This window comes from Heterodontus francisci, chromosome 18 (genome assembly GCF_036365525.1).
Source record: "Heterodontus francisci isolate sHetFra1 chromosome 18, sHetFra1.hap1, whole genome shotgun sequence".
NCBI classification, from domain to species: domain Eukaryota; kingdom Metazoa; phylum Chordata; class Chondrichthyes; order Heterodontiformes; family Heterodontidae; genus Heterodontus; species Heterodontus francisci.
Window position 1 is genome coordinate 26,711,674 of NC_090388.1, and position 12,178 is coordinate 26,723,851.

Below are 12,178 nucleotides of genomic sequence, written 5' to 3' on the forward strand. Positions count from 1 at the left end.
TACCTTTGACAAAATAGCATTCCTATATCCTGCAACAGATAAGATGGAAGAGAAATGGATTTCTCAGTAAATTTGGCACTTGGTTTGGTTCCAGAGCTTATGTCTGGACCTTCAGAAGGCTCATACATTTAGGTTTGACCATATGAGTTACATCCAAAATTAAGATAAATTCTTAACTCTCAGCCCAAATTAATTATTTCAACTGTATCAAATTAAATTCAAAGCTGGTGGTTAACCTGTTTCAGGGACACAATCTGTCAAATGATAAAAACAAAATGTCAATATTATAGGGAATAAGTTATAACAGTTATTTTAAAAGATAAAATTGAACACTGACAGCTTTGATGAGCTTAAAAAAATCCAGTGATCCTAAATCCTGAACCCTACAGAATCTATCTGTAAAATGCAGATAGATCTTTGGATCATCTGTCCAACAGTATACATTTGTGTTCCAATGATGACTCAGATACTCATAATGTCAGGTGTACGAGATTCATTCCTTTACCTTAGTTGAACATCACTACAGTTATTCCATAGAAGCAGCTCTTATTTATTTTAGCAATTGCATAAGGAACTGATCAAATTCAACAGGCTGGATTTTGTGTAGAAGGAGGGGCTCCTGGGGCTGGGCCGAAAAGGCGGGGAAACCCTGCCTCTGCATTTTTACAGCCCCCGGTGCAATCCTCCAATGTTTTTCAATTGACAATTCATGAGCTGGGATCCCCGTCCCTTTAAAGACGGGAATCCCACCTCCGTGAGCTGCCAGCCAATCAGAGGGCCAGCAGCTCAGCAGTACTAGTAGCACCACCAAGAGTATGGGCCACTACTGGTACTACAGAGGTCTCGGACTCAAGCCCAGCGCTGGAAACCCGGACAAGAGGTAGATGAGGTGAGGTTGCTGGGGCCAGTCCAGAAGGCCCCAGCGAGGGGGAGGGGTGGTGGTGGGAGTGGTTGTGAAGTCCAGGGACAGGGGATTCCCAGGGGTAAAGTGGTTCCCAGTGGGTTTCCTCCGTGGGCCACAAATGGCCCACAAGGAGGGGCCCCCCCACCAAAGCCCGCAGGGAGGGTTCCTTGTGTTGCAAGGCGGCCTCCTTGCACAGCAGAGGCACACCCCGCCACTGGTAAAATCCCGCAGCGGCAGGACCAGGTCCTTAATAGGCCAGTTAAGGGCCTCAATTGGCCTCTGTGTAGAAAATCCATCGTCGGCCTATCCCGTCCCCAGGAAGATCGCTTGACGACGGGGAGGTGAGAGACCCTCCTCCCCACCAGCTTCCTTCCCCGCCTCAGGGGCCCATAAAATCCCAGCCAATGTTCCCCTCATTTTTCATTCTACAGGGTTTAGACTAGTAACAAACAAGAAGAAAACAAATGAATATTGTAATTGATTCTTAAAATGGTGTGCAAGCCGAAGAATGCCTTAAATTGAGACAAGGTAGGGGACTGGCATGGCTCTCAGAACCTGACTGAACCTGCACATTTTTTGAATAAAATCCAATGGTGACACATCCAGTTTCTGTCACTAATGTTTTGGTTAAGAACCTTATCAGTTGTACAGGTGCAATGATACTCTATATTTAAAGGATATAAATATATCAACCCACCATACTTTCTTTACTATTATGCAAATACAGTTTACATACAAAGTTGAACTCTGAGATGGTGCACAGCATGTAATACTTGTGTTCTTGTACCAGAATTTGCTGGTAAAATAATGGCAGGTTTAATGTGCATACCATTGTTCTCGAAATCATCACTTTGTGATGACAGAGGTACCCCATGAGTTTGCACTAACACATGCATGCAGCATTATTGGGGTAACCTTCCCCTCATCCCATTAGAAAAGTGCCACCTCCCCCCACCCTGACCCCAATCAGCTAAAATTGTGACCAAACCACCTCCTCCACCCCCCCCACCATGAACGTAAATCAGGTCACTGCAATGCACTGAGCAGGTAACAAGAATGAGCCCCTCCCTCTCCTGGACTGAAGAGGAATGCTGCTACCAATCCCTGTCACTGGAGAGAATTCTGCACAGCAAACCCCCATCTCAGCAGAAATTCAACCTCAGTAAAGGCAGATTCAGCATTCTCTACTACCTACTGAGAGCAAAGAGGTCCATCCACCTCTACTTTCACCACATCTCCTCTGGAAGGCAAAGTCAACACTGCTGCCACCATCCACCCCCGACCACCACCCATCTCCTCCTCTCCCCCTGCATGCAGAAGGAAACTCAACCTTCCTCCCTCACTGAGAACAAACGTATCCTTCCCCCACCTCAACTGAAGACAAATGAGGCTACTCCTCCCCATTCATTGAGCACAAACATAGTGTTCCGCTTTCCCTACTAAAACAAAATAAATCTCCCCCACCATCAAGCTGAAGCTTATCCCTCCAAAAGTTCAGGTGTTTTCCTGATCCAGTGAGCAGTAGCTCATGCTCCATCTAATCCATCCAATGAAATGCATATTTCCCCCTCACCACTAAGAAACAACTCATGCTTCTTTCAGCTCCTCACCCGGAAGCAACTCAGTACTAATCCCATCCTTACCTGGCTTCTTACCCTTCCTTGATTCACATCCACCTGGGTACTGTTATGTCACCGCCTTCTAACCTGCATGACTGGAATACTGGGCTTGGTCTTTACAGATTTTTTTCCAGCACCACAGAGCTCGACCAGTAATATATTAAACTTGCTACCTGTATATTTGTGCATCGCCATTCTGGGACACAGGTTGTAGCTGCATGCTCCTATCACTTAGATAGAATTTCAGGAGCTCCAGAAGGTGTACCTCTCAATACTCATTCCTACAGCATCACTAATGCACTCTAAAGGATATTTGCTTTGTCCTGACCTCATGTAGCCAAAACCACAGAACTACTAGCTTCTGTACACAACTTTATTTCTTCTCTTTCCCCAATTTAAATGCCAGTTTTTGCTTTGCATGCTCCCTTCCAACAATGATTTAGGCCCTTACCTTTTCATTTAAGAACATTCTCATTCAAGTATCTTTTTACTTCACTTCTCTCCATCTCTCTCTGTCTGTCTGATGTTTTCTTTATTTTCTGTGCCAGCAAAGACCCATTATCACTAACTCTACCAAAACACTTTACTCTAAAATATTTTTCAAGTCATCAGTTTTATTATTTGCTCCTCATTTAAAAAGAAGCCATGATCAGGGTCAGTGAAATTCTGCAGCAACAAACCATTTTTGAATTCCACTGAATTGGTTGCAGACTCCACTCAAATCTAGGCAATCTAAGTTTTCATTATTAAAAATCTGCACCAAAATCATTGATTAATGGCATCTTCATTAATTTCACACTACCTACCCACTTCCCCAAACTTAAGTCCTCAATGGATATAGAATATAGGACATAAAATTGATAACAAAACAGGCTCATAGTGCACCAGCAATCCATGCTCAACTTTATCTTCAATGAAAAAGAAAACTGGGAGGGGGTGTAAATTGGCCATGAGCTTCTGTTGCTCAACTGGCAACTACCAATTTTACCCACACGATCATTTTTTTTTTGATCTCACAAAATAAAATGCCCAGCGTTGTTACCTAATCAAAATAGCTGCCATTATTATTGATTTCCGCATTTGTCACTATAGCTCGACAAATGGACCACTTTCATATCAGCATTGTATAGCTCAAGTACCAGAATTAAATGCCCATTTTCACGATATCCACGCTGCACAGAATAATGAATGTGTAAATATGGTAGCTAATAAAATATTTACTTAATATGAGTCCAGCAAATTTTTCCTCAGTGCATTAGTAATGCTGCAGGAATAAGTATAGGGAATCACATGTTTTAATGCTTCACTTTATTGAGGAGAAAGTATGCTTAGACGTGGGGAGGTCCCCCAGATTTCATCAAACACTATCTGCAAAACTGATCAAAATTCTCTGCAGAATTTTACTGCCTTTTGACCAAAATACTCTCCCACATTTTGACAAATCAGTTGTTTCATTCTTTTGATGTCTGTTTACTTCAACAGTGCCATAAGGGAATGGAGGTAGAAATATCCAGAACCAGCTGTAACCATACTCAATCGCCCTGGGCTTTTTCACTGATTAAAACGGATAAGCTCCAGAATAACTTTTCAAAATATTTACTACTTAAAGACAACTAAAATTACAATAAAACACACAAAGGAATCCGCATTTTTATTGTGCTAAGTTAGCAGTAGACTTTTCGGTGCAAATAAATGAAATCCAGAACAAGGGGATTCTATCCATATGTTTCATATAAACTGTTGAAGTGAACAATTCTGGTGTTAAGTTTTAAATTGGTGCTAAATTACCCATAATGAGGAGATGACAAATGCCTGCAGGTTTGTATTTAAATCTCATGACAGTACTGTAGTACTGATTTGGATTACTTAACTCAGAGTTCCATTTACTGATCCAGATGTTTTACCACACAAAATCAAAGCTTTCCCAGTGGCTTTGTACATTGAACAGCTGAGCCATAAAGACAAAGAAGGCTCCAGTTTGATCCTCAGTCTGTAGCGAGTTAGCTGATTTCAGCCAGATGGCAATAGGGGCACTATAATTGGCCTCAGGACCCCTGGATTCAAGAGGGGAAAGTCAGCCAGGGTTTTTACTTTTGTTTGTTGTTCGGGAATCTCTGCTGCAAGTTCGCATGTGGATGTATGGTTAGGACAGGACCAGGATCAGTTGTGCTAGTGACCCCTATTAAATAGCTTGCTAAAGACTCACATATGAATAATGGACATCCAAGTGTCAGGCAACCACTGTCACCATGTAGCAAGCAACAAATGCCTTCTGGAAAGGATATGAGGGGAGACAACTAGAAGGAACCAGAAGATATGAAATGCTCTCAATTTAGTGAAACTTGATTACAATCCCCTATTACAATAAGCATTTTTAACATGTTCTTACAAGATTCCCAATGGTAAGTGGAGAGGCTCGGCTTTGACCAGAACTTAGGGATATATGAGGAAGCACTTTTTTTTACGCAGCAGGTGATAATGACCTAGAACTTGCTGCCCACAAGGGTGGTGGAAGCGGAGACAATCAATGACTTCAAAATGAAGTTGGATGGCCACCTGAGAGAAATAGACTTGCAGGGCTATGGGAATCGAGCCGGGGAATGGGGCTGACTACACAGCTCTGTGGAGAGCCGGCATAGACTTGATCGGCTGAATGGCCTCCTTCTGTGCCATAAATGACTCTATGACTGTAAGCAGCTAGAGTGAAATGGTGACACAACATAATGGATTGTAAAAGACTGCACCTTGGGAGTGGTACAACACAGATCCAGTTTGATTTCCCATTCAATGAGTTTGTGGTAGATGAAAGGTAATATAAAAAACAAAGGATTATTTTCACAAATCTTCTAACAGTTAACCTGCAGCAACCTTGAAACTAAGTGCCATGCTGGTAAAGTGTGCAGCTAAAGGAGTCTTAAAGGGGGTGCAAAATAAGTATTCAAAATACATGAATGAAAAGAATTCCCTACTAAAACAACTAATTTATAATACTGTTAAGGTTCACCAACAATAAAATATAAAATGTACCTGCTGAAGTGAAGTCCAAACTCCTGAGTGCAGTATTACTTCAGGACGCAGAGCAGGCAGTTGGCTGACTGGATTATTTCGAAGTCTGATTTGTTGCTTCACTTTCTTCGTCTTGTTTACTCTGCTAATCTCGGACCAAGGAGTACACATTTTCATCCAACTTAGTCTCTTTTGCTCAACATGATCAGGTACTGTGAGCCCTTTGGCTAAGCTCTCCTCAAAATTAAGATCCATACTTTCAGTTACTCTGTGAGCATCAATCAGACCTTCCTTATATAAGTTACCATCACTAGTCTTTAGTACCGATATTCCGTCACCTGATAGTCTGTCAGGGAGCTTGTCAGTAACTGCACATATATTGACTATTTGCAGTAAGCTATTGTTTTTTGGTACTGAGATACTGGATTCCGCTGCTATACTTTCCACTACTTCAGCAGGAAGTTTCATTTCCAATTTTGTATCTGTAGCCATCACAACTGTACACTGCCCTTCAACTTTACTGTCATTCATGAAAGTGTTGTTTTGCTGTATATTATGAGGCAAGCTTATATTTTCCTTCATAGGAATACACACATTTTCTGAACTGTTACCATATTGTTTAGCTTCTTTCTTTTCATTTATATTGGAATTAACATTTCCTTCTTCAATTAGCTGTGGCTCATCTTCCTTCTCAATTTTTGTCTCTTCCCTTTGTTTTAAGTCCTTCTTTATCTTTCCTCCTTCAAATAACTTTCTTTCTACTGTCCTTTTTTGTTCTGCATCTTGTTTTTCTTCCTTTTTCTTTTTCTGTAGCTCTTTTCTTATCTCCTCTTCTTGTAGTTTTTGGAGTCTCTCCAACTTCAGTTGTCTCTCCTTCTCTAACCTTCGCCGTTCCTGTTCCTTTTTCTTCTCATATTCAATCTGTCTTTGTTTCTGTTCTTCCCTTTGTAATCGTTTAGCTTCTTCCTGCTTCCTTCCCTCCTCCTCCTCATCTCTCTGTTTTTGTTCTAATTTTCTTTTAATTTTCTCTTCAAATTCTCTTTTTTCTTGTGCCATCCTTAACTGCAGCTCGTTTTTTCTCTTCCTTTCATCCCGTCTCTCCTTCAATATTGGTGAATGCTTTTTATGCACTAAATGTGCTCGAAATCTTGCTTGAATTGTTGTTGCTGCTCTATTTTGCAGCTCTTTCACTCGTTTCCTCTCTTTACTCTGCTGTTTTTCAAAAACCCTTAGCTCTTCATCCATTTTAATCTGCATTGATAGTAGTAATGCCTAGAAATTTGCAACCAAGCAAATATCACTGTATGCACAAAAATTTCATTTTTCTCATAACAGATAACTAAAAGCAACAGTTTCTCTTATTTTATCCCAAATCACCATGATAAGCTCCTGTACAACATCAAGGTTTATTATTCTTGCATGGTAATTGTACAGTATTATGCAAGCTTAATTTTAAAATAATCAACATGAAAGTTATGGAGAAAGCACATTATGCAAATTAATATATTTACAATCTAATTACTCTGCTCTTATTTAAATTTAGTGATATTTTCCCTTGACACAGATGCCAACTGTAAAGTTCGAAAGTCATCTTGATCCCAGGTCAACAGCCACAGAGATATTGTGGTGAATGGCAGGCCAAAGGCTAGGCATGTGGTACATTGAAAGTGCAACTGTAACTGACTGGGCAAGGAGTGTTTTCCATGTGGCAGATGCAGAAGAGGTAGAGGCATGTGTGCAGAAACAGATACAAGGAAGTAGTTGAAGATGGCAAGGTCCAAGATAGTAAATAGCTATGGATTTATATATGTGAGTTTTGTCCGAATTAAAATCACCGAAGCAAGTTTTGAAATTTAAAAAAATATATTTATCAATATTTTTCACTGTATTTAAATTGGGATCAAACACTAAGAACATTATTTGTTTCTCTGTTGCTTACAAAGGTCACAAAGATGTAACATTGACACCTCACCTCATGTTGCTTCAACTCTCGTTCCAAAGCATCCTGTTCCTGTTTGATTATCTTTTCTAATTTAGCCTGTTGTTGCTGAACAAAGTATATAAGATTATAACCCACCTAAGCAAAGATGTACTACCTTACCAATAACCTCATTAGAAAACCATATAGTGTTTTACAATTTCTCACAGGATCATAAAAGAAGTCATTTTATAGCATGTTTATAGTTCCGCTCGAAATATTAAAGAGAAAATCTCCATAAACACATTTATATCATGACCAATAGAACAGCTTATTCTCAATCTCAGAAAAACATTGCTGTGACCTTCATCAAGTGCAGCCAAATTTAGGGAAGTTTTATACTGTGGATTTGTACCCAGCAAGAATGAAGTTGAAAGAATCCAGGCTCATTTCATATATGGTCCTTATAGCCATCACAAAGAGGGCTGGGAATAATTCAAACCCAAATCCTGAAGATGAAAGGAATACATACAATCCCATTTCAACATACAGTTCTTTTCTCATTTGAACATAGGATTGTTAAACGAGTAACAAATACAACAAAAAAATGTACAAGCAGTCTCAGAAATGCATAGCATAGTTCTATTATATGCCACATTGCATAGGCTAATTTCATTGGCAGCACCAAAAGGCAAATGCAAAAGTAAATCTAACTGTAGTCAGGTGAAAGCAAATCGATACTGTTATGACTGAAGTGGGAGAAGTGCACTGTTTATTCTAGTCCCACTTCTCTATAGGTCACAACATATATTCAAGTGTTCCCACTTACCGATATGGTCAATCATATACTCAATTTTTCCCAGAATAAAACACACCAACCAGGTTTCTTAAACAACAAAATTATCAGATTATAAAACAAGTTTTAACCAGTAATGAAGTAAAACATAAACACACAGATATATTAAAGTTCCTTTTTTACCTTGGCCTCTCACACACACATATAACAGTTAACCAGAAAAATAAAGGGATTTGCGTTTTAGAGCTCTATTACAAAAAAACACATACAAACAAAACACTTGGGTTAAATACTTGCTAATTCCTGAAGAAAAAGAAGATGTCCTTTGTTTTACTTTGGCGTCCCAAATGCGTATATACGGCTATCACTGGGATCTTCCCAGCACAGTTCTTTCCAGGCAATGTTGAAGATCAGTTTGGGTAGGCTTTCCAAGAAATGCAGCTACAGAGCTTTCAGATCAGCCATGATCTTACTGAATGGTGGAGCAGGCTTGAGGGGCCCAATGGCCTACTCCTGCTCCTATTTCTTACGTTCTTATGCAGATAGGCCTTACAGCAGAAATGCAGCAACAGGGATTTCAATTCCCACACATTCGGCACGCAGGGTTTCTTCAAATACAGGAACAGGAGACTAACAAACTGGATATGCAGGGTTTATTTCCAAGAGAGAGAAAGAGATTAGCTGGATTTTCTTGGCAGACAAAAACCAACGGCCTTTTTTAACAATTCAAAGTGAAACCAAAAGAAATTCCATAAGTCAAGCCTCCTGACCTCTATAAATCTTGACCTGTCACTTCTTCGTAAACATCTCCCCAAGTCAAAACAACAAGCTCCCTGATGGTATTTTATCTGAAAACAGTCGCCTTCCAGTAAGGGCTTGTTATGAGAATGCTTCTATTTTTTACAAAACATGTTTTGAAGGACTTGTAGTTGAATTATGGGACACTGATTCATCAGAAAGCTTAAAATGATGCTGAACTTTGTGTTTTTCTTTGAAAAAGAGATCACCAGAAGGCTTCCTGGACTTGGCTTGTAAACAAGCCCTTACTGGAAGGCAACTGTTTTCAGATAAAATATCATCAGGGAGCTTGTTGTTTTGACTTGGGGAGATGTTTACAAAGAAGTGACTGGTCAAGATTTATAGAGGTCAGGAGGCTTGACTTCTGGGATGTTTTTGTTTCCTTTTGCTAAGAAAATCCCAGCTCATCTTTCTGTCTCGGAAAGAAACCCTGTGTATTGTCATGGTCCTGTAGGTTTTTTTTTCCGGAATATGGGGTTTGCCTTTAAGGCTTGCAAGGGATCAGTATTGCTTTAACAGCCGGCAAGCCTTAGGAGTTATAGGAAGGTGCATTTGCATTGCCTTAGAAACAGCCATTTGGAGACTGCGATTCAAAGGGTGCATTCTCGACACCATGGAAACAGCCACTGGGAGTGAGCCTGATGCGATACATTTGTTTCAATTCAGTTTGAACTGGCTTTTAGTAAGACAGTTTATACGAACAGACAGACAGAGACACTGACAGAAGAGGACAGCTGGTGTTAGCACCTGGAAAAAGAGCTCTCTACCATTTAAACGGAAGGAATAGGATTTTAGTCTGTTTATTATTATCTCTCAAAATGCTAAGAAAAGTCAAGCCAAAACAGAGATCTCTGGTAATTTAAATTGAAGAAGGGGAAGTGAGACTGTGACAATCGTTTATCCCTCAAAAACTCTAAAGTCAGATTGATTCTGTTGAAAGTGTTTGCAAGTCATTAATTGTTGAAATTCGCTGGACTTCAAACAACATTCGTGGGGGAAGGAAAGCATCAACTACTGCTGAAGTTAGACTATGGACTGTTCTACTGTGGAAGTCTTCGAACAACATTCTGCGAGGACCTCAAGCAACATTGGACTGGAAATTTGCAAGGACTCTAATTTTTTTCTATTTTAAATGTTGTTTATATCTTCATAGTGTTTAAGAATTTAGTTTTTCTAATTAAAGAGTTAATTTGTTGATTTAAAGACACCTGGTTTGGTTAGTCTCATTTGGGGGCTAATAGATGATACAATTTGGCTGGGTCTTTAATTTGGAAAGTTTTAAATGATATGTTAGCCTATCTGTGGAACAATGGGATTGAATTAACAGTGCGTTGGTCCCACCACAATCAGAATCGTATATTTGGATTGGGGGATTTGACAGGAGCGGTTGGTCCTAACAATATCCAGTGTGCCAGTCTCTTCCTTCCTCCTGTATTTGAAGGAACCCTGCAAATCAAATTTGTGGGAATTGAAACCCCGATGCGGTATTTCTGCTGTAAGGCCTATCTAAAACCTCTGTTGCTGCATTTCTGGGAAAGCCTACCCAAACTGATCTTCAACATTGCCTGGAAAGAACTGTTCTAGGAAGATCCCAGTGACAGACATCCATACATATTTGGGACGCCAAAAGAGAACAAAGGACATATTTCCATATCTTCTCTTTCATTTTCAAGAATTAGTAAGTATTTAATCCAAGGGTTCTTTACATGTTTTCTTTTGCAATAGGGGCTGGTTAACCGGTGTATGTGTATGTGTGTGAATGTGAGGGGTTCAGGAATATAAAGGGAACTTTCATATTTCAATCTGTGTGCTTGTGCTTTACTTCATTATTGGTTAAGACTTGTTTTGTAATAAACTGATAATTTTGTTGTTTATTAAAGAAACCTGGTTGGTGTGTTTTATTCTGAGATAAAAATAAAGTCCATGATTGACAGTATCAGTAAGTGGTGTTACCACCAGGTAAGAAAGGTGTTTAGGGGTCTGTTACCACCTTCACCTGGTCTTATTCGAACAGGGTTTAATTTTTAACACACTGAGTTTTGAGCTCCCCCTTTATCAATCCTTGTTCACAACTTTCCAATTATAAGGCAAAGAAATGAGCACAAACAGGCTTTCTGTGGTTTAAAGAAAATGAAATTTATTAAACCTTAAACTTAAACTCTAATACGGTTAACGCCTACAGATATACAACGTGCTCACGCTAGCAGATACATGCGATACACACATGCAAATAGGGGCAGAAAAGAAAAGAAAGCAGAACAGTTTGAGGCACTATCTTGTTCCTGTTTCTCCAGCTCGCTGTAGTCCATGATTGAAGATATGGTCTTGCGTTTGTTGGGGCCCAGTATTCTTCGTAAACCTTATTCACGTAGGAGATTTTTCTCTCTCCAAGTTTACGTGTCATCACAAGATTTAGTCCCATGGGAAAGAGATGGAGGCAGGCAGACATAAGAGATGTTCTCAGTCCATGAGCACATGGCTTTTTTGATTTCAAAATCTGCTTTTCCAGTTTAAAATGCTCCTAATTGGCCAGCAGGTGGTCACGTGACTGACTGGTTTGACCAGGTCTTTTCTGTGTATCGGAGGCAGGGACTGGTTCCCTTTGTTTCCACATTGTCTGGTAAGATGTAAATGTCTTTCCAGTCAGGGGCTTGCAATTTTTAAACTTTAATGTTCATGTGGCGAAATAATGTGTGCTTCAGTCTTGGTAGGTGGGGGCGGGGGGGGGGGAGGGGTTTGCCTGACAGTGGGAACAATTCAAATATATGTGTGACCTGTGGAGAAGAGGAACTAGAATAAATAGTGCACTCCTCCTGCCTTGGTCATAAAAGTCCTTAAAAAAACATATTTTACAAAAAAATAGAAGCACACTCGTAACAATACACCAAGTAAGCTTATAAAATCCCAACTTAGTATCAATTAATTTCAAAATATAAGTGGGCAAAAATGGAAACAAATAAACAAAGTATTTTTATTCAGTCATGGGATGCAAACATCGCTGGCAAGGCCAGCTGCAGTCCATGTGGTTTAGGTATACCCACTATGCTGTTAGGGAGGGAGTTCCAGGATTTTGACCAGTGACAGTGAAGGAATGGTGATATAGTTCCAAGTCAGGATGGTATGTAACTTGGACGCGA

General features: G+C 39.9%; 1 protein-coding gene across 4 annotated transcripts in view; it reads right to left on the reverse strand.

The window, feature by feature from the left end:
• Window positions 1–12,178, reverse strand: part of lrriq1 (leucine-rich repeats and IQ motif containing 1) — a 213,534-nt gene that overhangs the window by 168,843 nt on the left and 32,513 nt on the right. For 3 of the 4 annotated variants that reach the window (XM_068050442.1, XM_068050440.1, XM_068050439.1), the window contains 2 exons: window positions 7,502–7,576; window positions 5,551–6,801 (listed from right to left, as the gene is read on the reverse strand). In XM_068050442.1, the coding sequence (XP_067906543.1) occupies window positions 5,551–6,801; window positions 7,502–7,576 (1,326 nt within the window). The remainder of the gene's footprint in view (window positions 1–5,550; window positions 6,802–7,501; window positions 7,577–12,178) is intronic. The other variant, XM_068050441.1, reaches the window with a different exon arrangement.